At 43.7% G+C, this 27,642-nt stretch overlaps 1 protein-coding gene across 4 annotated transcripts in view; it reads right to left on the reverse strand.

Annotated features, from left to right (window-relative positions):
• Positions 1-990: 990 nt before the first annotated feature.
• Positions 991-27,642, reverse strand: part of PRIM2 (DNA primase subunit 2) — a 278,681-nt gene continuing 252,029 nt past the window's right edge. For all 4 annotated transcript variants that reach the window (XM_054024333.1, XM_054024331.1, XM_054024330.1 and 1 more), the window contains 2 exons: positions 20,771-20,839; positions 991-1,619 (listed from right to left, as the gene is read on the reverse strand). In XM_054024333.1, coding sequence (XP_053880308.1) covers positions 1,392-1,619; positions 20,771-20,839 — 297 coding nt within the window. In that variant the 3' untranslated portion in view covers positions 991-1,391. The remainder of the gene's footprint in view (positions 1,620-20,770; positions 20,840-27,642) is intronic.

Here is a 27,642-nt window from a genome sequence, read left to right on the forward strand (position 1 = left end):
AGCACAAAGACTCTCTCTTACTAGGTGTATGTACAGTGCCTAAACCAACAGGGTCTCCAGGTACTACTGAAATACAAAATCTTCATTTCTATCTTATTTATCTAATTATTAGTATCAGACCTATTTTTGCGACTTATGTGTTGCTCTACTCAGGCCATGTCTACACTACTGGCTAAATTGGAACTGCTGTAATTGATGCAGCAGTGTCGATTTAGCGGGTTTGGTGAAGACGCACTAAGTTGATGGAAGAGCGCTCTCCTGTCGACATCTGTACTCCATCTCCTTGAGAGGCAGAAGCTATGTCAACGGGAGAGTCTCCCATCGACACAGCATGGTGTAGATATTGCTGTAAGTTGACCTAAGTTATGTCTACTTCAGTTACGTAATTTACGTAACTGAACTAGCGTAACTTAGGTCAACTTACAGCATTAGTGTAGACCAGCCCTCAGTGTTGCAAGGCCAAGTGACTTGCACAGCTAAGTCTGGTTTTCATAAATTACATAGGCATTTAGAAGGCTAAGTCTGATTGAAAGTTAATGAGACTGAGACTCTTAATGCCTATGCGACTTTTGAAAATGAGATTTAACCACCTAAATCACTTAGGCTTTGCACCACTGACTATAACAGTACCCAAATACCTTTAAAAATCTCGTTCTTAGTCTCTTTGTGCCACAGTTCCATATCTATGAAACTGGGATAATTGTACTCCCAGTTTGTCAAAGTACAGCTGTGAGAATACAACTCTAAAAGATTGTAAGTTGCTCAAATGGTAACGAAGGTCATATGCATACTTTAGATAGAAAGATCTGAATTTTTCTAATGATCTGAGTCCTTAACCACCAAATCATAGACTGTAAATAAATACTACTAATTGGAGGTATTCCTCATGTCCCAAGAAATAATATTTCTTAAAAAAAGATATATCTGTAAATATGATTTAGGCAGCTTGCATCTCTCTAGAAGTATAATTGAACAAGAAAATATCACAGATTTTTACATTTCAACATGTTTATTAAGAAAAACAGTGAAGAGAAAGCTATTTAAAAATGTGGAGTATAAAGAAAGATGGGTTACACACAAAATGTTTATGAGCACAGAAACACCTACCAGAAACTGCAATATCATTCAAATTTAGGAACTAATTTTCGGTTCCCATGCCCCAAGCAGTTAGAAATTGACTGCACTATGGAACCGATGTGCTCTATCTACAAGGAAAAGTACTGGATATAATTACAATTTATGTATCTCTTCTTTCTTTTCATCAGCCAACTTAGAGCCTTACAGGCCCAAGCTCTCCAGAAAGCCAGATGCTTACTCTCTTACTATGAGGGAAAATGTTGCTAAAATTATAGGGAAGTAACAAAGTGGAGAAAAATAAACAACAAAGCTTCTCAGTCTTCAGTGAAATATGCATCCAGTCCCTCCAGTTCTGTATCTGCTTCTGTGTTTGAAGAAATGGGAATGGAACATGAATTTGTACTTTTCTGACTACTCAGTTTTTGCTGGGAGCTTTCAGGTTCACTTGGTTCTTTCTTCACTTCTCTACCACCACTTAGTAGCTTCTGACTCTCTGCGAAATATTGATTGGGATGATTCAAAGAAAACCCAATATCATCAACCTGTACACAGAAGGAAAGGAAAAGGAATTATTACACAGTATTTCAAAAGATGAATTTTAGATTAGATGAACTCATTCAATAGCATTAGTCATTTAACTAGTTTAGCTTTCGTTTAAGAAAATGGGGGTGGAGGGAAATCACTTTGCTGATACCTGTCTGATTCAATACTATCATGCTAAGGATCTAATTGCAACACAAACCTCCTTCTCCTATATTTTAGGAATTAAACATGATTGTTTTAATATTATTATTAAATATATTATTTTAACATTGTCTTTCTTGTAATGTTGGAGGAACTACAAATGAATGTAAATAAAACATGCAAAGTAACATAAGTGTGGAAACTACACAGGTTGTTACAACTTCACCTGGTGAACCCAACCTACTCTTTACATCCATTTTTTTCCAGTTTTGGGTGGGTGGGCTCTAGGGTGAATGGGCCAGAGGGGAACAGCAATAAGGACAAAGTTTCATGAAACAAATCAGGATTGGCTGTCAATACAAATGTGAGGCCATGGATAAAACAGTAGATCCACGCTGTCCGTACTCTCACCGTAGCCCTTATTGATGTCGACCACCGACATGATTTATATTCAACAAGGCAGCAGGCTTAGGCAGAAGGCCAATGGCCTGATCTTGTCTTTGCTCTACTGGCACTGGGGCTAAGCTGCAAGGACATGTGTGATCCAGCTCCAAGGAATCCCAATGGGCTCCTGTCCCACATCAAACAGCACATGGACTTCTGATTAGTTGGAAGAAGGAAGAGAAACTACTATAATGTGCATTCTATTTTATTTTTAATTGCTTCTTAAAGTCAGGCATGTCTCTTCATTCAACTACTATAATTATCTATTTTGGTTTGTGATTGCTCTTATTAGTTAATTCTCTAGTCAGTTACACAATCTGAAAAAAAGTTAAACAGTTATCAAACATACCAAAACATTAAAAATAATCTTCCTCTATGGGCCTTTCATAGTCTTAAAAGCAAGCTACTCAGCCGTACCCATTTCACAACCTCACTTATAACCCCTATCCCTCTCTTCAGGTGCTTACAAGCTTGAAACATCTACCAAAAGCCAGATAGTCTTTTAAAAGGAGCACTTAGTCAAGTTTTCCCCAACATTCACCCTTCACCCCACCATCTTCCCACAAGCCACAGGAAAACCCGGGAGAACAGTTAAAAAGGTCATCAACTCTGGGATCTGGTTAACCAAGGTAGGAGGCCAAATTCTAAAGCTAAGAGCCACCAACTGGGAATTCTTGGCTGTCAATATCCTCCCTTTTTGTACTAGGAAGAGGATGCTGAGGCAAATGCCACAATATCATATGAGAAAAAATTATTTAGGACTTTATAGATCAAAATCAACACTTTACAGCTCATCTATAAGTTAACTCAAAGCCAATGCAATCATGTAACACTGATGTAATGTGCTCTTTGCATGAAACATTGCTGAATAAGTACACAGTCACATTCCGTACTAGTTCCAAGTTTTGAAAGGTTTTAAATTAGATTGTATTATAATAATCTAGCCATGATATGACAAAAGAAGGGATAACTGCAGTGAGGTCCTACATAAAAAAAGAAAAGGTCACAACCTCCTTGCCAAATATATGATGAAAAGCACAAGTGCAACAGCCTCAGTATGTAGGAGCAATTGGGACTCCAATATCACTGTCAGGTTGAAAATCTTAGGAAAAAAGTAGAGGACACAGACCTCCAAATTAGGGGAGAGGTGGGTGATTAATCTCTGATATTTCTTCTGGCTATTTTCCCCATTCGTTAAATTATGCGGGTGAATTTTAGCCAGCCTATACAAGAAGGGTCTGAAGAAAGAACTGTGGAGCTGTGTGTCTCATATTGAAGGCCACTCAACCCAAATCTCTTTACTAGCCTTCCTATTTTATCCTTAGAATCTCAGTTTGTTTTTCTGGATAGTAACTCATTTTTCTCTTTTTATAATGAATTAGAACAATCTACGAAGTATCTGCTTGTATCAAAATGAAGCTGCAAGATGAGATGCGTAGACTGAGATTTTCAAAGATGACTTTGTGATTTACTCACACAACACCCATTAAATTCTACTGAAACTTGTAGTCAGCTTTGTAAATCTTAAGGGTTATCTCTACAAACTTCTCCCCCATTTTAAAGTTGAAGGGTATTGCTGAGTCTTTCTAGAACTTCATCAGCCGCAGTTTGGAAGTCTGCTTTAAGGAAATTCTGCACTTACACTCTATTACTTTTTTACTGCTTCTTCTCAGTCTATTTCCCAAAAAATAAATTTCCACAAGGATTTTTCTGCATAATAATATACTGCTCTGATGGCACAAAAATTAATATGAGAAATTAATGGCTTGTTTGATCCACTAATAAAAAAACAGGAGCACATATTTATATTTCCTTGCTTTGTGTGTTTAGTCAGACTGTTTGTGTTATTTTAAGAAAAATATTTATTTTGTCAGTAACCTAGTCATTTGAAACTTTTAAAAACTGTATCAATAATTCTTCCTTAAAGGTTCTTTGTGTCTTCAGAAGTTAACCAACCAGTAATAGACTGAAATTGAATTTCTTCAGCAAGTTTATCAGTTTCATTTACAGATGCAATTAATTCAGCATATAAGGAAAAATAAAACTGTACATGATGTACTGTAAAGAAAAGTTGAACTTATAATCTATATTGATCCAGACTCAAAGGCATTTTACTTTAAACAAATCTGTTTATTTCATCTAATAGAAGATATCAAACATTTCCTTGAATTCAACATATTTTCCTCACATTGACCTTCACACAAACATTAGTCTCATATTTCTACTGTAGCAAATGTGGTTTTGAAAGGAAGTGAGGCAATAGTTTTGCACCTCAGGGATCTTTAGGTTTTAATCAAGCAGTTTCCAATGACAGCTGATAACAAGGCAGCTGGTATTACACACACAAAAAAAAGCCATATGGAACAATCATAGTTCTATAGCAAATGGTATCAATTAGCTGTGGTTCATTTTCAAAAACTTTCACTTAAATGAGATTTGATCACAAAGGACAATGAAAAGCAAACGTACATTCCCCACCCTCCCCGCTTTAAATAAGCAAGAGGATACTGACATTCATTTTCCAAATAAAGTAGGGAACCAAGGTGGTTAAATAAAATTAGAAATGTAGTAATATTAAATCATCAATATCTGGCAAGTTATAACAAAGATGACAGTTATCTCTATAATCATAATAAAATATATTTTTGCTTACATTTTTAACATCATGTACTCCAACTATACAGATCTAAAATGTTCTATATTAGAAAGTTCACTAAACAGTTATACTCACAAAGATTTTATTTAAAAAATCAGACAAGAATAGTAAATATTTACAGGTACTCAAGAATAACATTCTTCAAAAAAGACACACTAATTTAGAAATAAACTGCTGTAGTACCAATTGCCGAAGAAGCATCACTCGTGCAAATTATGTAGGCATTAATTAATCTAATTTAATTATTGTTAAAAATGTGTTAGCCACTTTATTATTTATCTACATGCTAAAATTGGGGCTGTCATAACTATAAAGGGAAGGGTAACAGCCCTCCTGTGTACAATACTATAAAATCCCTCCTGGCCAGACACTCCAAAATCCTTTTACCAGTAAAGGGTTAAGAAGCTCAGGTAACCTGGCTGACACCTGACCCAAAGGACCAATAAGGGGACATGATACTTTCAAATCTTGGTGGGGGGAAGGCTTTTGTTTGTGCTCTTTGTTTTGGGGGTTGTTCGCTCTTGGGACTAAGAGGGACCAGACATCAATCCAGGCTCTCCAAATCTTTCTGAACAAGTCTCTCATATTTCAAACTTGTAAGTAAACAGCCAGGCAAGGCGTGTTAGTTTTTATCTTTGTTTTCTCAACTTGTAAATGTACCTTTTTGCTAGAGTGTTTATCTCTGTTTGCTGTAACTTTGAACCTAAGGCTAGAGGAGGGTCCTCTAGGCTCTTTAAGTTTGATTACCCTGTAAAGTTATTTCCCATCCTGATTTTACAGAGATTATTTTTACCTTTTTCTTTAATTAAAAGCCTTCTTTTTAAGAACCTGATTGATTTTTCCTTGTTTTTAGATCCAAGGGGGTTGGATCGTGATCCACCAGGAGTTGGTGGGAGAAAGGGGGGGGGGGATGGTTATTTTCTCCTTGTTTTAAGATCCAAGGGGTTTGGATCTGTATTCACCAGGGAATTGGTGAAGAGTTTCTCAAGGCTACCCAGGGAAGGGAATTAGCACTTTGGGAGTGGTGGCAGCAGACCAGATTTAAGCTGGTAATTAAGCTTAGAAGTTTCATGCAGACCCCCACATTTGTACCCTAAAGTTCAGAGTGGGGAAGCAGCCTTGACAGGGGCCTTAAAATATGTTTATTTAAACTGCTCTGGAATGCAATCTGGTTTCAAAGCAACAATCATTTTTAGACCACTGTCACTATGACAGGCTGCCTATAATCTATCAATAATTAATAATTGATATCAGTGTGGTTTTTCTTTAAAATTATTACTACTTGTCCACATGCAGCTTAGACCTCTAATTTCTTCGGTAAGAAAATGTGCTTCTCTCAATGTTTGAATTAAATATTATTTCTCTCGTGACTGTGTAAAGGCATTTCTTTGCAATCTGCTTTTTCTATTTGGGACTACTTTGCCATGGTTTCTCGTTTTTTCTCATGAAGCCAGGGAAGGGCAGGGCTGGGGGCGCCCTGGCTGAGGGTCCTACTGTATACTGGCCTCCAGCTGCTGGTCCTGGCTGGACTGGTGAGGGACGGGACTTCCTCTTCCCCTGCAGGGGCCACTCCCAGGGCAGACTCACCTTCAGGAACCTCCCCCGGCTGCAGGAATTTTTACGGCTGTTGGCTGAGAGCCCATTTCTGAAGGCAGTACCACTGCCAGCAGCAGCACAGAAATAAAGATGTCATGGTATGGTTTTGCCACCTTTACTTTTGCACGGCTGCTGACTGTGGCGCTGCCTTCAGAGCTGGGCAGCCAGCCAGCCTCCGCCGCTCTCCAACCACCCAGCTCTGAAGGCAGCGCAGAAGTAAAGGTGGCAATAATGCAACCCCCCTACAATAGCCTTGCGAACTCCTCCTCCAAACCTTCTTTTATGTTGAGACCCCTCGTTTGAGAAACACTGGTCTCCTCTGTGAGACCTCTAAAGTACAGAGTAAAGGTATACACAAGTCCAGATTTCACAGGCAAGACCAGATTTCATGGTCCGTGACGTGTTTTTCACAACCATGAATTTGATAGGGCCCTAAATACGAATCAAAAGCCACTGCCAACAACAGTCTAAAATGGTAAGTCATAAATGAGAATATGAAATAATTTATTTGAAATTCAAGTAAAAATCCTAGTATCCAAATAATCTGCCCAAATTTAGCCAAGTTACAAGCCTCTGAAAAATTGATAGCATGCTCAGTGGAGGCTTGTTAGAGTCTGGCAGCTAAATTCTCTGAAGATTATTTCTTCTGTGGGCATGTTCCATCCTTAGGCTACAGGTGCTGAGTAGGACTTTCCCTGAAATTTGTTCTCCTGGTTACTGGAGCCACTGTGGCACTGGTTACAGAAACTGAGAGCTAGAAGACTGTCTCATCTATGCTCTCAATATTCCCACTGTTGGTACTCCAGGCATTGTGGAGGAAAATGAGGAAGCAACCTGATTGGAGCAGAGAGGGATGACTAATGAGAAAAGGGAGTAGTTGCAGGAGCCAGAGGGTGAGGGGGAGCAGAAGTGGGAGGAGGCATGAAGGGGCGATGATGGGGGGGGGGAAGGGAAAGGGAGGGAAAATGGGGAGGGAGCCAGTGGAAGGGTTGTGGCTAAGAACAGAGAGCTTTGGTGTGGGGCTGGAGGGCATATAGCTGCAGAGGGGGAATGGAGGCAGTGGTCAGGGGATGAGATGATGGATAGGAATACAGATGAAGGGTGGCAAGATGTAGGACCCCTACAGATGTCATCCCTATTAATAAATATTATGAACACTGGGTTTTTTTGGATGCATATATCTGATTTTTGTACAGCTTTGCCTCTAATGACTAAAAGTGTTCACTTCTGCCTGGTATCCATCTGTTACTTTTGTGGCTGACATTGAATAGGCCTATTCCCATACTCTCTATGTGGCAGCTGAGCTCTAATGATCTATTAACCCCCTTCTTATTGTCTTAGTCTGTGGCAGCTCTATTCAGCTCCTCTGTCACCCTTCCCTTAATAAGCTCGGTTCTCCTGTGCCTGATGTCTCAGACCAACTACAGCTTCCCCTGTTGTCTGGGGGTATACAACTTGACTCTTACTTGCCTAAATAGTACTTTCCCTTGTTTTAGGCCTTTGGCAATACTTTTTCAGTCTGTCTGCAACACAGTAGAATTAAAATGAAGAAATGATAAGAAAATATAGAGACTCTCATTAGAGATAAATAGTAAGCTGGACTTCTGCAAACAGTAAGCTGCAAAAGTATGGCCCTTAGGCTAGAACAAAGAGTACACAGCTTTGGAGAGGGAACATATATAATATATAAATTGGGGCTGTGAGAAAACTATTGTGGATTTACATCTTCAGACTCCTATATTGTAAAGTGATATAGGAAAGAAATAGGAACTACAAACTATTTATCCAAGGAAGGGAATACAATCCCGAATAGATTTTAGATACATGCACTAGAGATTTCATAAGAAATAATGGCATAGTGTTGCCAACTCTCATGATTTATCATGAGTCTTGCAATATTGGCTGGCTATCTTAAAGCTCCGGCTCCCAGATTCAGGTGATTACATGATAATTTCAGCTTTCATTTAAAAGGTAAGTTTCTCACCCCCAGGGTTGCTGAGAAAAGTTTGAAATGTTCCCCAAGTGTACCCTAATGGCTCAACAACTAGACGTCAAATAAAAAGAACCCATCATCGATTATTTTTAAAATATCTGATGATTATAAGCAAATTTTATGAGTTGGGGGGCACCCTGATTCATAGGTTTTTAATGTCTGGGGTTGGAAATATGGAGTGCATTTGTGTAAATATCTTTATGGATGAGATCTCAGATGAGGCAAGTCAAAAGTAATTTGAATGGTGTAACTAAGGACCTCATCAGAGACATGATGATATCACAAGAAACCTGACACCTGTATATTTCCCTACTCTGACTCTTTGACAGTCTTCCCAGAAAGAGGAACAGGGAAAATGGGGGAGCTGAGGATTGAGTGGACTCAAGTAATGTGGAACACTAGATACATCACACACACTTCATGTTTTGCTTTAGTCTGATTTTCTCTCACTATTCTTACGATTGTTTTTACTACAATCTTGGTGGTATTAGTTTGAGAATTCTATGCAGACTATCCTGAAGAGGAGGATCAACTTCCAACATCTAACAAGAAGCTGATGGAAGGGAGGATGGAGCAGTTTAGGATTCTCAGTCAAAAGGACATAGACTAAGGAATCCTCTCTCAAAGGGTGTTCATATTGTTTTCAGGAATACTATCCAATAAATACAGAGAAACACCTACTTACCATGTTATAGCCCTGGCTGGATGCTCATCAGGATGCTATGTTTGAATCCACCCACTGGATCCCCACATGTTCTTCAGCTTACTTGCCGGAATCTAGGCACTATCTCTGGGTGCTGATTCCCTGTTTAATACACCTTCCCAGGGCTGGCCTTAGGGAAAATGGCACCCTGGGCGAACTTGCATTTGGTGCTCCTGGTCCCGGTGAGCCAGGAGCACAGGGTACCCCCCCCCTTTTGCCCCTGGCTTCCCATGGGCTCCCCACCCTCTCTTTCCCCCTAACCCCTGCCCTGTGCCCCCTTTGCCCCAATGCCTGCTCTCCCCCTCCTGCGCCACTAATCCCTATATCCCTTCACTCCCAACCTATGCCCCCCTCATGCGCACTAACCCCTACCTAACTGTGCTACCTTCACCCCAACCCCTGCATTCCCCTCCTGCACCCCTAACTTCTGCAGGGTGCCCCCATCACTCCTACCCCTCGCACTCCCCTCCTGTGCCCCTAACCCCTGCACTGTGCCCCTCCACCCCAACCCCTGCACTTCCCTCCTGTGCCCCAACCCCTGCACTGTGCCACCATCACTCCTACCCCCTCACTGCCCTCCTGTGCCCCAACCCCTGCACTGTGCCACTCCACCCCAACCCCTGCACTCCCCTCCTGTGTCCCTAACCTCTGCACTGTGCCCCCATCACTCCTACCCCCTGCACTGCCCTCCTGTGCCCCTAACCCTGCACTGTGCCCCTCCACCCCAACCCCTGGACTCCTCTCCTGTGCCCCTAACCCCTGCACTGTGCCCCAACCCCTGCACTGTGCCCCTCCACCCCAACCCCTGCACTCCCCTCCTGTGCCTCTAACCCTTGCACTGTGCCACCATCACTCCTACCCCCTGCACTGCCCTCCTGTGCCCCTAACCCCTGCACTGTATCCCCTCCACCCCTGGACTCCTCTCCTGTGCCCCTAACCCCTTCACTGTGCATGCCCCCAACCCCTGCACTGTGCATGCCCCCTTCACTCCTACCTCCTGCACTCCCCTCCTGTGCCCCTAACCCCTGTATTGTGCCCCCTTCATCCCAACCCCTGCTCCTTTCTGTGCCCCCTTCGCCCCAACCCCTGCACTCCCCTCCTGCGCCCCTAACCCCTGCACTGTGCATGCCCCCTTCACCCAAACCCCCAACCCCTTCCTGCACCCCAATACCTGCTCCCTCCTGCATCCAGGTCACTTTCCCTGCCTGGGCTGTGTAAGGAGAGGGCAGGAGAGCAGCAGCTCCTGATGCTCGCCTCACAGCACAGCCTAGGTGGGGAAAGTGACCCGGATGCAGAGAGCCCTGCAGTGGGTGTTGCAGGGACTGTGTGAAGGGGACTGTGTGTGTGCCTGAGTGAGCTTTAAAAAAGCACTCAGGGTCAGGCATCTGAAGGCGTGTTCAGACACAAGCAGTTGCCGTCAGACCCAGAGAGGCAGCAGCACACACAGATTGCCCCTGTCCAGTCAGCTCAGCTTAGTAGAGACTAGGTACATAGGCAGGGCGGAGGGGGACACCCCGACATCAGCCCCTGCCCCCCCACCACAGCAGACAGGAGGATGCTCTCAGTCAAGAGTGGCCAGGGGCCCGGGGTGGGGGGTGAGAAACAGGAGCAGCAGCGGCTGCACATGGCAGTGGAGCAATGGGGGAGGAGGGCCATCCCTGGTCGGGAGGAGTCATCTGGCTCAGCTGGTTGTCCAACTGCCCCCCTGCAGCTCAGGTACCTCCCCCAGCTCCAGATGCTGCTGCTCTTCCTGCCACCTCCGTCACGGCAGGTCAGGTGGGAATTGGCACACCCTCCGCATGGCGCCTTCTTTGACGGGCTGCCCTGGGCGACCGCCCATACAGCCCACCCCAAAGGCCAGCTCCATACCTTGTTAAGATAAGGGCCTCTGCAGTCCAACTACCTAGGGCCTGAAGCTAATGCACATGCCTCAGAGTTCAAAGCAATGGACTATCTGGATTACTTTGTGATAGTTAAAGCAAGTAACACAGGAATTTCTAAACCGATCACATGAGATTTACAGATCTACAGAAAAATTACACAAAACCTGCATGTAAAACCCTTCCTTCAGTGTCCTCACCACTTTGAGAGTCCTTTTGGTGTCTCAGCACCCTCCTGCCCATTCTTGCCTTTTTGTTCTGGTCAGTGAGAGTCCCTGCTAAGAGCAGAACTTGACCTTTTTAATAAAATTCCAGATCTCCATGTCAGATGACACCCTGAGTGGCTTCCAGTCCCTTGTCAGGGGATTTCTTGCTTGGTTACAGCCCATCTTAAGTCTATACTAGGAAAGCTGTTTCCTCTATGTAGCAGCCACGTCATTGTTCTATGGTCCTTCCGTAGGGCGCACAGCACCTCTTCTAGCACCTCTTAGGTCTGGTCTATACTACCCGCCTGAATCGGCGGGTAGAAATCGACCTCTCGGGGATTGATTTATCGCGTCCCGTCGGGACGCGACAATCGATCCCCGAATCGGCGCTCTAACTCCACCAGCAGAGGTGGTAGTAAGCACCGCCGACAAAAAGTGGCAGAAGTCGATTTTGCCGCCGTCCTCACAACGGGGTAAGTCGGCTGCAATACGTCGAATTCAGCTACGCTATTCACGTAGCTGAATTTGCGTATCTTAAATCGACTCCCCGCTGTAGTGTAGATGTACCCTGAGATATTCTAGTTCAGGGGTTCTCAATCTTTTTCTCTCTGAGGCCCCCCTCGACATGCTATAAAAACTCTAAGGCCCAGTGGGGGGCGGGGGAGGGGTTTTGGGGCAGGGGCCTTGGACATAGGTATAGTTTGACTTCTATTCGGGGTGGGAGGCAGGGACGAGTGGGGCTCGAGCCACCTCCACATGGTGGGGTCCAGGGAGGAAGTGCCACCTCCACCTCCTGCCTCACCTCAGCAGGTCACCCAGTTTGTCTGGACTGGGGTGTGTGGTGTGGCCTGCAATCAAGAATTATAACTCAGATGTGGGGGGCTTAGCTCAAAAAGTTTGAAAACAGGTTAGGGTGCAAGGAGGGGGTAGCTAGAGGCTGTGTGCAGATAGGGGGTAGCTCAAGGTGCAAGGAGGGAGTAGCTGGGGCTGTGTGCACACTGGGAGTGGCTGTGGGTGCAGGGAGAAAGGTGGTTAGGGGCTATGTGCAGGGAAGGGGTAGCTCAGGGTGCAGGGAGGTGGATAGCTGGGGTTGTGTGCAGGCAGGGAGGGGTAGCTCAGAGTACAGGGAGGGGGTAGCTGGAGTTGTGTGCACATGGGGTGGCTGTAGGAGCAGGGAGGTGGGTAGCTGGGGCAGCATGCAGGCAGGGGGTAGCTCAGGGTGCAGGGAGAGAGGTATTAGGAGCTGTGTGCTGGGAGGACTCCCCTGCAGTCCCTGTTCCCGGAGGGGTCTGCCAGCCATGGAGCCGGGTCTTCTCACCCAGGGGGCTCTTACTGGCTGCCTCTGTGGGAACAAAGGGGCTGGGAGCTGAGGAACAGCTTCAACCTGGGGCACCAGCAGGAGTGGAGGGAACGCTGCCGCTGCCTGCTCCATGGCACCAGCCAGAGCAGCAGCTGCCCCGCACTGTTTGGCTCTGGCTTCCTGCCTCTGACCTGGCTGAGGGTGGGGAAGGGAGAGGTGTGGAGCTGTCCCCGGACTGCCATGCACTTGTGTTGCAGTTTGGGGTGGGCAATGCCCTCCATGTCCCCAACTCTTCCCATGGGCTCAGGGCTTCTGCCCCACAGGGAGCACCAAGGTTCAGGGCTCCAGGCTTCAGCCCTGTGGGTGGTGCCAGGAATTGGGGGCTTCAGCCCCACTGGAATGCCAGGGATCGGGGCTTCAGCCCTGCGGCCCCCTTGAAAGGGCTCATAGACCCCTGGGGGAGCCGCAGACCCCCAGTTGAGAACTGCTGTTCTAGTCCATTACTGAAGTTAAAAAAGGAAAAGTAAAGGTGCAGTACAATTTACAATGAAAATGGCATTCACAAAACAGAATGGAATCTGCAGACTAATATAGACATATGTAGACATGCACTAATTTATCACAGACCACAAAAGAATTTAAGAGATCTAAGGTGACAGACAGCCAATATATCCATTTAAATAATTACCTCCCTGGTAAACTTTCTATATTATAGGTGCAGACACTAAGATAAAGCCAGGGGTGTGACATTAATGTATGATTGGATAATGTAAGTATGTAATCAACCACAAAATGTCACGGGAAAGTAAAATAGTGTTAACAAGCAGGGTTTAAAAGCTTAGCTTTGAGAGAAAGAGAAACTTGGAACACAGGGACGCTTGCAAGCCTGTTCTCCAGATTGGCAATGTATTAACCTTTTCCTTTCTGTGCTGTGCTGTCTTGTCTCGTCTAACAAACACCATTTTAGCTTGGTTACTGATCAGTGAGATGTCAGATAATCTAAATCGAGCCCTAACACACTTTACAAAATTCATACCACTACAGGATTATGAAGTATTAGTATTGTCTAGCAGTGCTTGGAACTTTATAGAATTAAGTCATTTAATCCCTTTTCATTGGCCATTAAAGAGGAAAAGATATTTCAAAGTAGCAACTTGGTGAACAGCCAATTCAGGACTCATTAAGCCATTCTTTTAGCAGTGCAATAAGAATTTAATCCATTAATGTTACAAAACAAAATTATCTAATTAACAAAAAATTTAAGCCACCCGCATGGGCTTTATATCCCAGTAGACTAAAACATTAAACCCATGTAACTACCGAAATCAGTTTCTTTCCTGATGCTGATGACTAGAACAGCAATAAAATCTGGTGACTTCATACATGGAATAAGAAGACATACATGTCAGTCAGGCTTCGCAGTGGGGCATTATGACCTAGTGACTTCTTGGAACCCACTGGCAGAGGGCACAAGGGTGCATAGGGTTGCAGGGATCCCGAGTCTGGTCTCTACCATAAATGTTCATCAAAGAATGTCACATAAGGTCCCTACTGAAAGCTTTTGTGTCACACAGATCATCACAACTACTGAAAAATGTACGTACGGATAATATTTAAGGAGTTATGCATATATACTAAAAATTATGCTCTTAAAGATCTGTGAGTTGGGGGTCACCAGAAGATGATAAAGAAGTTTCTTTCAGGCAAGAGACCCTTATCTATCTGTCCGACTATAAGTAAATTGAGTATTGTACACTGCACAATAAATGCCAATTTACAGTCTAAGCAAAATGCTAATCAAGTGATTGGAAAGTCTCCAGGGGAGAGTCTATACAGGAGTAAAGAAGCAGTAAGGGGGATTCTGTTTACAAGTGAATCCAATGGATGTTTGGAACTACATTTGGGGTGCAAAGGCACATGCAAGTATCTTCATGCAGAGGACAAGCTGCCAACTGGCTTGTCTTATGAATGGAGGATCACACCTAGTCTGTCTGTTTAACTTTGGGAGAAAAGCTAACTTTTATTAGACAGGAGAATGTCTCGTTAGTTAAGTTGGCTCTAAAGAGCATGTTATGATTTTATTTTATATATAACCACTTGTTCTTCTCAAGTCCCTGTTCTTTGTTAAACTAACTTTGACTTGTTTTCACTATAAACAAATCTTAGGTCTTGTCTACACCCGAGGCTGTGTCTAGGACACGTGTATCTACATGCTGCAGTGAAAGGCAGGCTGCGTCCATACTCAATGCAGTGTGCAGCTAAGTGCGGCTGTGAAAGGCTCTGGCAATGGGGAGGCAACAGGGAAAGACTCTGGCTACAGGGAGTGTCTAGTGGAACAGGGGCTGGAACTTCAGAGTGCTGGGAGTTGGAGTGTGCCTATCGCTTACCTGCAGAGGGACAGCAGAGCCTGCATAGGCTGGGAGGGGAGTGCTTGTGTTGCCTGTGTCTGGTGATGTCAGGGAGTAGACTCCGGGCAGGCACAGACAATGTTTCCTCATGTTAATGGCAGGGAATAGCAAGGTGCCTCACAACCCTGAGTATCCCTGGAAAATGTTACAAGCGTTCCTCATCTGCATGGCATTGGGGGCAGACTAGATCTTTGCTCTGGATTAGGACTGCCTCTCAGGAAGAACTCTCCAGAAAAAGATATTACTCATCCTGTGCAATAACTAGTCCCTCGAGATATGTCCCCCTATGGATGCTCAACTTCAGGTGTGCATAAGCCCCCCACACCTACAACTGGAGATTTTCATTAGTAGTGTCTGTTTGACCTGTGCATGCACCCTACACCTAAGCTAGATCAGGCTGCATGAGTGAACTGCCCTCAGTTCCTTCTCCATTTCTGAATCCCACAAGGAAACCCCAAAGCAGAGGTAAAGGAGGTGGATAGTGGAGCACACCTAAGGACACATATTTAGAAGAATTACAATTACTGTACAAGGTGAGTAAGTCTCTCTCATCTTTGAGTAGCGTTCTTGTAGGTGCTCCAATTCAGGTGACTCCTGAGCAGTATCCCTGTAGGGAGGAGGAAGCTTCAGAATCAAGTCCAGAAGTGAAGAAAGAACTACACTGATAACTGCCACATCAGATCAAGAAACACTGACCAGGGAATAGTGCCTGGAGAAGGTAAATACTGAGGACCATGAGTGGCTCTGCAGATCTCAGATGCTAGGACATTTTTAAGTAAAGCCACTGATGTGGACAGCACTATAACATACAATGACTCCCAGTAATTGACAGCCATTGCGTAGAAATAGCAGATCCCTTAAATCTGTGTACAGTCAAAACAAAACAGTCTAGGAGGCTTTTGAAATGCTTTAGTTCTATCCAGGCTAATGCCCTTCTGGCATCTAGAGTATGGAAAGAAGTCCCCAGGTTAGAATTATGTGGTTTCAGAAAGAAAACAGGTAAATAAATCTGATTCAGATTCAACTCAGACCACATCTTAGGCAGGAACTTGAGTTGTGGATGTAAGGAAACCCAGTCCTTGTAGAATACTGTGAGGAGGGTTTGACATTAAGGCCTCACTTTCTCTGACTCTTCGGGAAGACGTAATGGCTACCAAGAAGGCTGTGTTCATAGACAAGTTCAGTAATGAGCATGTCGCCGTTGGTTCAAAAGGAGGTTTCATGAGACATTTGAGAACTAAACTGAAATCTCAAACTGGAGTGGGGTCTTTATGCAGGAAAAGGTCCCCTTGACCTTTAATGAAACTTAAAGTTGTAGGATGAGCAAACCCTCAATTGTGGAATGAAAGGTTCTTATAGCAACCAAATGAACCTCAAGGGAACTGTTTGATAATCCTGTTTTGTTTAATTGCAACAGGTAATCTAGAACACATGAAGCAAGGAAGATTCAAGAACAATTTCCTGGAGTTCACACCAGTGACCAAATCTTCTCCACTTCTGAAGGTATTTACAGTAGACTCTTTCAAGCTATTTAGTAATATCCGTTGTATTTCTACAGAACAGGCTGACACTAACCCCATGAACCATCGAAGAGCCATTCCTCAAGACAGAGCATTCCTAGATTGGGATGCATCAATCAACCACCACCCTGGGAGAGAAGTTGAGGAGTGATGGGAAGATATATTTCTCTGTCTAGCAAGACAAGTGAAACAGATAAGGAAACCATGCTTGTCTCAACCATGTCGGGACTATTAGGATACTCTGGATCTTGTCCTGTCTGATTTTGTTCACCACCCTGAGTATGAGAGGTATTGGGGGAAATGCGTAGAACATCTTCTTCATTCAAGGTAGGAGGAAGGCATCCCCCAACTAATTGAACCTAGATCCCATCTTGAACATAACAGATTATACTTTTTGTTTGTGGCTGTGCTGAAGCAGTCCAGTTCTGGAAAGCCCCAAATCTGAATTATGCCATCGAGAATCTGGGAGTTCAACTCCCATTTGTAGCTTTGAGAAAAATATCTTTTGAGAATATTAGCTGTGACATTTTGCATGCCAGGAAGAGAAATTGCTGAAATTCACATGTGATGTTTTATGCATCAGTTTCATAACTTTATTGCTTTGGCACACAAAGAGGAATCTCATGCCTCCCTGATGATTAATATAAAACATGCAAGTCACATTGTCTGTCATTATTCTGATAGACTTGTCCCTGACGAGAGGCAGAAAATGAAGGCAGGCATTTCTGATTGCCCTCAGCTCCAATAGGTTCTTGCGAAGACTAGTTTCTTGAGGTGATCATTTGCCCCCTGCTGTATGAGAACTGAGGTATGCCACTCACACCAACAGGGGTACATCTATCATTACAGTTACCGACAGTTTTGTCCAGGGATTCCAATATGGGCATTGAGAACCATATGGAGGAGGGTGTGGTATCCAAGGTTGTTTCTATCAAGCATAATGTGTTCCTCTGAAGTCCTCCCTGTCTCTTCAAAGAAAAGGGTTCTTGTATGAATAAGTCAGAGAACCCTGGACAGATATCGATCATTCTCTTCCTCCTCTAATGGAGGAACTCCAGCCAAAAGGGTGACTCAAGCGGTACCAGTGATGTTTGGGGATACAGAGACCAAGTGCTTCTTTCTTGGTGCCAAGAGGCATTCGGTACTTGCAAGCCGTGGAGACTTTGGTTCAGCAGTCACAGATTAATCCTTCGGGTACCTATGGCCTTGCAGCACTGAGTAAAGCTGCGGTACTGATGGGACAGTCTGCTTGTTCCTACTGGACAGTACTGAGGATTTTGAGCTTTCCAAAGTAGGTGCTGACATAGAAAGAGGCTTAGTCTTATGTGGTACTGAAGAGCTCATTAGGGGAGATACCAGAAGAGGAGCTATGTCAAATGGTGCTGCTCTTTTGTGTTTGTTCTATTCATTTCTTCCAGAGGGTACTGAAGTCTTTGTGGAGCCATGCTTTTTCTTAGAGCCATGGGCTTTCCCATCTCCGTCAGTACTGGAGGAGCCCTTAGACTCTACAGTAATGAGCCTTGAGGTTGAAGCTTCCAAGGCTATTGACCTACTTGGATAGTGAGGTCTTTTCAAAGTGGATTTCTATTAGAGGAGTCAGAGCTACACTTCTTGGGACTTTTAGAGTAGGTTTCTAGAGCCTTTCCCTTTCAAGGGGAGTGCTGAGCTGAAGTCAAAGGAGTGCTAGATACAGCCAGAGACCATTGTACATGGGGGATTCTCCTGACTTGGCTCCTGAAGTGGGCCAAAGGGAGCCTCTCCATCATCACAGGTTTCAGAGTAGCAGCCGTGTTAGTCTGTATCCGCAAAAAGTACAGGAGTACTTGTGGCACCTTAGAGACTAATTTATTTGAGCATAAGCTTTTGTGGGCTAAAACCCACTTCATTGGATGCATGCAGTGGAAAATACAGTAGGAATATATATATATACACAGAGAACATGAAACAATAGGAGATGGGCTACTGTACCTTCATCGGTACAACAGTCTTGTTGATGTGTTGGTGAATTTGTAACTTGTCCTGGGACTACACGTGAGTTATACTGAAACACCCATTTTCTGAGGTGGTTGATTTCCACTCTGAAACATGCCGGGGGTGGGGAGGATGGGGGTGGGGAAGGGGATCAGCCCAGACTTTCACAGATACTAAGATCAGAAGGAAACACTGTGATCATCTAGTTTGACCTTCTGCATAACATATGCCATAGAAAACTCGAGAAAGTCAAGTAAAAAGAAGCTTTTAGAGCTGGATTGTTTTCCAAAGAACTCCAGCCTTGATCGTCGAACTCTCAGGAAATGCAGCGAGGTCTCCTCTAAATGTGTAATCTCTACTCTGGAGCAGCAGTAGCTTAAAAGCGAACACCTGCTGAAAATTCTCTCACTGGAAGGAGGAAGGGACTTATTCCCTTGTCTAAAGCCTCAGTAACTGCTGTGTCTCTGTGCTCTCCAAAGAGATTACCAACAGTATTTGGAAGGATATTAGATGTTAGCTAGCAATTTGTGTTTCTTCAAGTGGAGCCATAATTGTTCCTGGTGCAAGGCTTTGGAATTTTTGAATGTACAGCAAATCAGAGTCAGGTGAAGCATCAGATCTGAAAACACTTCATGTTTAAAGTAGATTTTATGTATGTTTTTGTTTACTTGTTTTTCACGCTGATAAGGGCCTCCAAATTGAGCATAAATCTGCACAATGAGACTGCAGCCTCAGGGCTGAGGCTGCTGTATCCAAGTTTAGCCTGAGGGATCATGTTATTCTCCTCCTCTGTGTGTGTTTGTGGGAATACTCTCTCAGCTGCCCTTTACTAGGGAGACTGCAACAAGCTTAACCTTAGCCACATTAATGAAGACTTAAGCCCTTAGGTATTAGTAGATCTTCATATAGAATTCCCATTCCACCTTAATTAATCTTCAAACTAGGAATTATTTCAAACTAGGAATTATCTTAATTACACCTTCAAACTAAGAATTACTTTTCTTCAACTTTTCAGGGTGCAATTTTGTATGTGTGTTTCATTTTCTAAAAACATAAGCACCTGTGAAATTAGACCCCCCCCATTCATTAATAATTCTGGAAAGTTTAGTTGAGAGTCTGAAGTATCTCGCTCAAAGCCCCAATTTTAGAAATTCCTCCTTTTCAATAGAAGATCTAGAGGGGAGATTCTCTCACAAGAGATTTTAAGTCTTTGTGCTGCCCTTTCAACAGCTAATTGTGAGCAATATCCTTCATTATACCCTGGGCCAAACCCTTGAAAGAAGAGAAGTGGGACCCTGTGAGAGAGAGAGCGCACATTACTAGGGAGATTGAAAGGAGTCTACTGTCTCCCTAGGGAAAACTGTAGCCATTTTGTGACCTCCTGTGGGACCCCAAGAGGCTCAGAGGGGAAGAGAGATAGGTCCATAGACAGTTTGCATTTTTTAATTTTTTTTTCATATTCTTTATAATAAAATTCAGTAATTATAGGAGATGAACTAAGCAAAGAGAAAATTCTCTCATCGTCAATGTTTTCAATTTGTCTTAAGTCAAAAACTAACCACATACTTAAAAAAATGATTAAAAACTCACCAAGCTGAGAAAGAAAATTAGGTAGGAAGTCATCAAATGATTAGTCACCATAAATTAAAGATACCAAATATGTTTATATGTGATGAAATATCTTAAAAAACAAAAGGCTAAAACGAGTTTTCACTGGTGGTTAGAGTTTTAGTTGCATCCACTACAAATTTCATTAGGCTTTTTTCTTTAAAAAAAGGAGAACTGACAACTTTAGTGCTTGTGATAATGTTCAAAAATGCTGACTTTTCAGAAACAACCCTTTTAAATATATGGAGATATACCTATCTCATAGAACTGGAAGGGACCCTGAAAGATCATTGAGTCCAGCCCCCTGCCTTCACTAGCAGGACCAAGTACTGATTTTGCCTCAGAACCCTAATTGGCCTCCTTAACGATTGAACTCACAATGCTGGGTTTAGCAGGCCAATGCTAAAACCACTGAGCTATCCCTCAACCCCCCCCCCCATCTTTGTTTTGCTACGCTACATCTTGTCGTTCTTTTCTATTTTTATATATCTATATTACGTAAGTAATATGTATGTGTATAAAATATTTTATACAAAAATCATGCTTAAATACATAGCAAAAAGGCTTATACTAATTAACTCATTAAAATTAACAAGATTTGACAACCAATGATGGATGTGATAACTGTAAAGAGCCTCTGGAGCTTCATGCATGATTTCCAGGGCCCTTTCTAGAGACAAAGGCACCCTGATTATTATACAATAAAAATTAAATATGTACTTACATCCTGTGTCAACTGGAAGTATTTCTGACAGGCCAGCTGGTAATGCATACCTTTCACTAACTCCAAAATCTGTAGAAAAAAGGAGAGTAATTAGAAGTAGCATTCATTCAGAACTGAAGAATTTGACACTGGTGTTTTATCATTGACCTTTACAAGATACCTCACAACAGACAGGCATATAATTCAAGAAAGTACATTGCACATGACACCTCTGTCACCTGTGTACTGTAATAACTCTGGCTTACCACTTCACATCAGACCCTGGTTGCTTAAATATACATTAGTAGCATTAAAAACAAAACAACCACAGATAGAAAGATGTTCTGGTGATTTCAATAAATTTAAGAGCAGGAATAAGATGAAAATGTATCCTCATATTATATTTCTGACAGTTATTATCAGAATGTTTTTGTCAGGGGATGGGATAGCTCAGTGGTTTGAGCATCAGTCTGCTAAACCCAGGGTTGTGAGTTCAATCCTTCAGGGGGCCATTTAGGGATCTGGGGCAAAATCAGTACTTGGTCCTACTAGTGAAGGCAGGGGGCTGGACTCGATGATCTTTCAAGGTCCCTTCCAGTTCTATGAGATAGGTATATTAATATCATATTGTAACAATTCTGACATAATTCAAGATATAGATCTAGTAATTCAAGTGGTTGAAGCATGAGGCAATCAAGTACACTTTTTATATTTTTATTTTCCACATTACCACTTCATACAGACACAACATCAAATACTGCTATGCTCCCATCAAGAAAATTTAATGTAAACCCTTTAGAAAAGTATTTGTAAGAGGGGAATGCTTTTACCTTCAATCATATTTGTCCCTTTTTGAAATGAAGTTATTTCTAGTAAAGCTCAGCAGAATATGGGAGTGAAGAGTCTGTTTTGAACACCTATTAGGAGCATCATCCTATCTTTTGTAAATACAATTTGCTTCCCAGTTCTACCTCATGTAATCTCTTCTGTGCTGCATTCTTATCAGCAGAATGCAATATCAGTTGAAATTTTTAAAGCTGCATAACCATCTCCTTCCCTTAAATAATCAAAATGTGTACTCTCTCTGCTTATCAAACAGAGAAAGCTGCTGGAATTAAGAGAGAACCTCAGTAGAGGGAAAAAGAATTCTTGAAAAAATGTTAATTTCTAGACCTTTTTTCAATGGTTAACCTTTCTATGTCACTGCAGTAAATTCAGGCTTCAATCTCTGCTGCCCTCATTATTGGATGCTGAGTTATCGTTATTGACCAATATACAAATAAATTACATTTGCAGAATAGTTCAAATAACTACACACTGCCAAGAAAGTGCATAACTGCATTGTTTCTCTGTTACAGCCCAACTGATTAAATTTCTAAGCTTCCTGTCACTTTCTTTTAAATCCGGTGTAAAAAGACGAAGGCCCAAAATAGCTAATCAATAGGGCCTGAAATCAGGGACTATCTATGTATCCGACCTGTCCACTTTTTGAATTAGTCTTGCAGGAAATAGATTATAAATACAATACAATACAATACAATAAAAAATAAATTTTAAAAAAGTGAAAAACAAAGAAGAAACATTGTCCAAAATAGTTCAAATACAATTTATCTTATTTTTCCCCTATTATATCTAAAACATGAAAGTAAAAGGCTATCACGGTTAACCATTGTATTAGTGTCCATACCTAATTTTAAAATTAAAAACAGCATCCAAAAAATTCTGCTGTACCTCTGAACTAAAAACTTAAGGGAGTCAAAAGTATCCATGGTATATTTAGTGCTAGTTGTTAAAAGTTACGATGAACATAAAACACTATCCCTAAAATCTGTATAGGCGTCATTTAATTAGGTTGAGGGGGCCTTTGGGTTTTTCTGTTTTGAACATACAATCTGTGCTCTAGACGGTGACATGGAATATTTGGATGACAAAATATCCACTTCATGACAAACAAGGATGGAAAGCATAAAATGGATATTTTAGTGGGGGTTCTCAACAGATAAATATTTGTATCAATAATCATGTACGCTTCTTATATTCCATGTTTCATCCCTAGAACTCAAGAGCTTTAACAAAGGAGGTCAGTATCATTATCTTCATTTTACAGATGAGGAAACTGGAACACAGAAGTAAAGTGACCTGCTGAAGGCCACACAGCTAGTCAGTCAGTGGCAGACCCTGGAACTGAAGGTGGGTTTTTGAGTCTCAGTCCAGTGATTCATCCACTAGGTTACACTGCCTCTAAAGCCACACTTGGGCTGAAATCTGCTCTGAGTTGTTATAACCTAAAAATTGGAAGTTAACAGCTCCAAGTGCTGATTATGATAGGATATAGATGGAGCAATCTTGATAAGAATATTTCCTAGCACTGAAATCTATGTAAAGAAATAAGTATTCATGTAATGACGGAGTGTTTAGTAGCTTTTACATTTAAAATCGTTTAGCTATTGTTGGAGTGTTATTTCTGAAATATATTTTGGTAATTACTCTTGAAAACATGGGTTAGTACTTATTTTAACGTTTTATGCTCATAATTTTGTTAGACATGTAAATAAATGTATTTATCTGAATTTTCTCTTATAGCCCATCATGCTTTTTAATCTCTAATGAAGTAATTAGTAAAGAAGAAATATCTAAGTCTAATCTTAGATAATCTGATATGCAAACTAGATTCGATCAACTCGGGATTGAATAAGGACTGGGAATGGCTGAGCCATTACAAACATTGAATCTATCTCCCCTTGTAAGTATTCTCACACTTCTTATCAAACTGTCTGTACTGGGCTATCTTGATTATCACTTCAAAAGTTTTTTTCTCTTACTTAATTGGCATCTCAGAGTTGGTAAGACAACTCCCACCTGTTCATGCTCTCTGTATGTGTATATATATATATATATATATATATATATATATATATATATATATCCCCAATATATGTTCCACTCTATATGCATCCGAAGAAGTGGGCTGTAGTCCACGAAAGCTTATGCTCTAATAAATTTGTTAGTCTCTAAAGTGCCACAAGTACTCCTGTTCTTTTTAAGTCTAATCTGTTCATCTCAGAAAAAGACAGTTACCTTTTTGTAACTGGTGTTCTTCGAGATGCGTTGCTTATGTCCATTCCATTGTAGGCGTGTGTGCTCACCACATGTAACGGTGCCGGAAGTTTTTCCCTCAGTGGTATCTGTAGGGGACCGGCTCTGGTGCCCTCTGGAGTGGCGCACATATGCATCAATATAAGGGGTGCCGCCGGCTCCCCCTACCCTCAATTTCTTCTTGCCGGAAATGCCAACAGTGGGGAAGGAGGGTGGGTCATAAAATGGACACGAGCAACACATCTCGAAGAACACCAGTTACAGAAAAGTAACTTTGAGTTCTTTTCTTCTTTGAGTGCTTGCTCACATCCATTCCATTGTAGGTGACTCCCAAGCGGTACCACAGGAGGTGGGTAGGAGTTCATGGATGTGTTTATTGCAACACAGCTCTGCCAAATCCAGCATCATCTCTGGCTTACTGGGTGATGGTGCAATGTGTCATGAATATGTGTACTAAAGACCACGTTGCGGCCCTGCAGGTATCCTGGATAGGGACATGTGCTAAGAAGGCAGCCAAAGTCGAGTGAGTCTTCACTATCAGTGGAGGCACAGCCTGCACCAGCTCATAACAAGTACCGATGCAGGGGTGATCCCATTCAAAATCTTTTGAGTGGACACCGGAAGACCTTTCATCCTGTCAACTGTAGCACTAAAGAGCTGGATCCCAGAAGGGTTTGGTGTGCTCCAGGTAGAACGTCAGGGCGTGCTGGACATCCAGAGTGTGCAACCACCTCTCCTAATTGGTCGAGTGAGGCTTTGGACCTGTGGTGGGCAACCTGCAGCCCGTCAGGGTAATCCACTGATGGGCTGTGAAACAGTTTGTTTACATCAACCATCTGCAGGCACGGCCGCCCGCAGCTCCCATTGGCTGGGAATGGAGAACCACAGCCACTGGGAGCTGCGAGCGGCCATGCCTGCAGATGGTCAGTGTAAACAAACTGTCTCGTAGCCTGCCAGCAGATTACCCTGATGGGCTGCAGGTTGCCCACCACTGCTTTGGACAGAACACCAGGAGGCAGATATCCTGGTTGACATGGAAATGTGATACCCACTTTTGGCAGGAAAGCCAGATGGGGCCGTAGCTGGACCTTGTCCTTGTAGAATACTGTATATGGTGGGTTGGAAGTGAGGCTCCAATGTAATCACTACAAGAAAAGCAACCTTCCACGATAGATGGGGAAGAGAGCAAGAAGCCATGGGCTCAAAGGGGGGGGGGGGGCTGTGAGACTGGAGAGGACTAGGTTGAGGTCCCATTGGGGTACTAGGTCCCGGATCGGCGGTAAGAGACGCTCAAGGCCCTTCAGGAACCTGATCAACATCTCATGCGAGAATACAGATTTACCCTGGATGCGAGAGTAGAAGGCCGATATGGCTCCCAAGTGCACCTTGATCGAAGAGAAGGTGCTTTAAGTGCTTTAAGGTGCTTTAAGTGAAGCAGGTAATCCAAGATGGACTGCAGAGATGACTAGGTCAGGGAGATGTTGCGTTCCGACACCCAACAGGAAAAGCGCTTCCATTTTGCCAGGTAAGTCGCTCTGGTGGAGGGCTTTCTGCTTTCCAAGAGAACCTGCTGTACCTGACTAGAGCAGGCCTGTTCCTCTGGGTTCTTTACATGCTGTGCAGCATCCAAGCCATGAGGTGGAGAGAGGTAAGGTTTGTGTGCAGGAACTGACCGTGATTCAGCAAGAGTAGGTTTGGGGGGGCTGGGCAGTGGCCATGGGGCTGCCACGGCCAGTTCCATTAGCATGCCAAACCAGTGCTGGCAAGGCCATGCCAGGGCGATCATAATGACTTGCACCTTGTCCCTTTTGATTTTTGAGAGGACTTTGCTGATAAGCGGAATCGCCGGGAAGGCATATATCAGGTCTCTCGACCATGACAGGAGAAAATAATCGGAAAGGGAACCTGTGTTGAGGCACTGGAGAGAACAGAACTGATGACACCTTCTGTTCTGTCTGGGGGCGAATAGGTCCACTTGGGGAGACCCCCACTTGACCCCATCAAGAGCGCCTTGATGACCACTGAATGAAGCGACCACGGAAAAAGGACCTGCTGAGGATATCTGCCAGCGTGTTCCAGACGCCGAGGAGATGTGAGGCTTCCAGGTGGATCGAATGCTGAATGCAAAAGTCCCACAGGCAGAGGACCTCCTGGCAGAGAGCCAAAGAGTGCGCGCGCCCTGCCTGCGGACATAGAAAGTTGAGGCCACTAAGACACATAGCAAGTCCATCAACACCTGCACTACCCGACCAGACAGCTGAGGAAGGAAGACACTGTAGGCTAGACGGATGGTCCTGAGCTCCCTGACATTTATATGTAATGTGAGCTCCTCTCGAGACCATGTCCCTTGAGTCCGCATCGTACTGATATGTGCCCCCCAAACCGAGGTCAGATCCATCCGATGATAGGGAGTCTGTGGGTCGTGGACTCTCGAATGGCACTCCTTCCAGCACCAACCTCGGGTCGGTCCACCACTGCAGAGAGGTAAGTACCTTTGGAGGGACCGTGATGACCTTGTCCAGGTGATGTCTGGCCGGGGAGTAGACTGTCGCTAGGCACATTTGAGGGTGGCGCAGTCTGAGCCTTGTATGGCATGTGACCCAATAGTCTGAGACAGACCTGGGCCATGATGATCAGATGTGCAGTGATGCTGGCAATTAGATGTGACATTGCCCTGAACCCGGCCTGTGGCAGAAATGCTCTTGCTCGTGTAGAGTTGCGTACCACCCCAATAAACTCTATCCATTGGACTGGGACTAACGTTGACGTTTGTTTGTTTATCTGCAGGCCCAGAGCCCAACAAGTGGCGTGCAGCATTTTGACACTGCACTGGACTTGGGCCCTAGAGCAGCTCTGGATGAGCCAGTTGTCGAGGTACAGGTAAATCTGGATACCCCGATGCCTGATGTAGGCCACCACCATTGATATGCAATTCGTAACCACTCTTGGCGCTGTTGCCAGGCCAGACGGGAGCACCACAAATTGGTAGTGGGTGGTCCCAACTATGAAACGTAGGAACTCTTTCTGAGCATAGAATATCGATATGTGAAAGTAAACACCTTTCAAATCAAGGGCGGTGTACCAGTCTCCCGAATCCAGGGAATAAATGATGGAGGCCAGGGAGACTATGCAAAATTTCAACTTCTTGAGATACTTGTTGAGGTTCCGCAGGTCGAGAATGGGCCATAGACCCCATTTAGCCTTTGGGATAAAAAAATAGCAGGAGTAAAACCCCTTGCCCCTTAAATGTAGCGGGATTTCTTCCACAGCTCCCACCCGGAGAAAGCCTTGCCCCTCTCAGATGCTCGTGAGAAGGGTCCCTGAAGAGGGACAGGGAGGAGGGATGGAAGGAGTGGAGAGAAATAAACTGGAGGGTATATCCCCCTGCTACTGTGCTGAGAACCCGCCAGCCCAATGTTATAGAAGCCCAGGCAGGGAGGAAGGGAAACAGGCAATTGGAAAGTAACAGGGGAGCAGGATCCAGGACACAGGATGAAAGGTCGCCCTCAAGCACACCCTCAAAATGCCTGCTTACCACTGATTGGTTAAGGGTGGAGCTCCAGTGAGCAGACAATGCCGGCTGATGGCCTTGCCGGCATTTATAGCCCTTGCCCTTCTTACGGAAAGGCTCTGACCGAGGTTGGCTCCTGAACCTATAGGCCTGCTATGGCTTAAACTGCTTCCTTGCCGGCCCTGGCATGTACAGGCCCAGGGTGCACAAAGTAGGCTCGAGTCTTTCAGGCTGTGCAATTTACGGTCTGTCTGTTCCGAAAAAAGTCCCAGACCATCGAATGGGA

This window comes from Malaclemys terrapin, chromosome 3 (genome assembly GCF_027887155.1).
Source record: "Malaclemys terrapin pileata isolate rMalTer1 chromosome 3, rMalTer1.hap1, whole genome shotgun sequence".
Lineage (NCBI taxonomy): Eukaryota > Metazoa > Chordata > Testudines > Emydidae > Malaclemys > Malaclemys terrapin.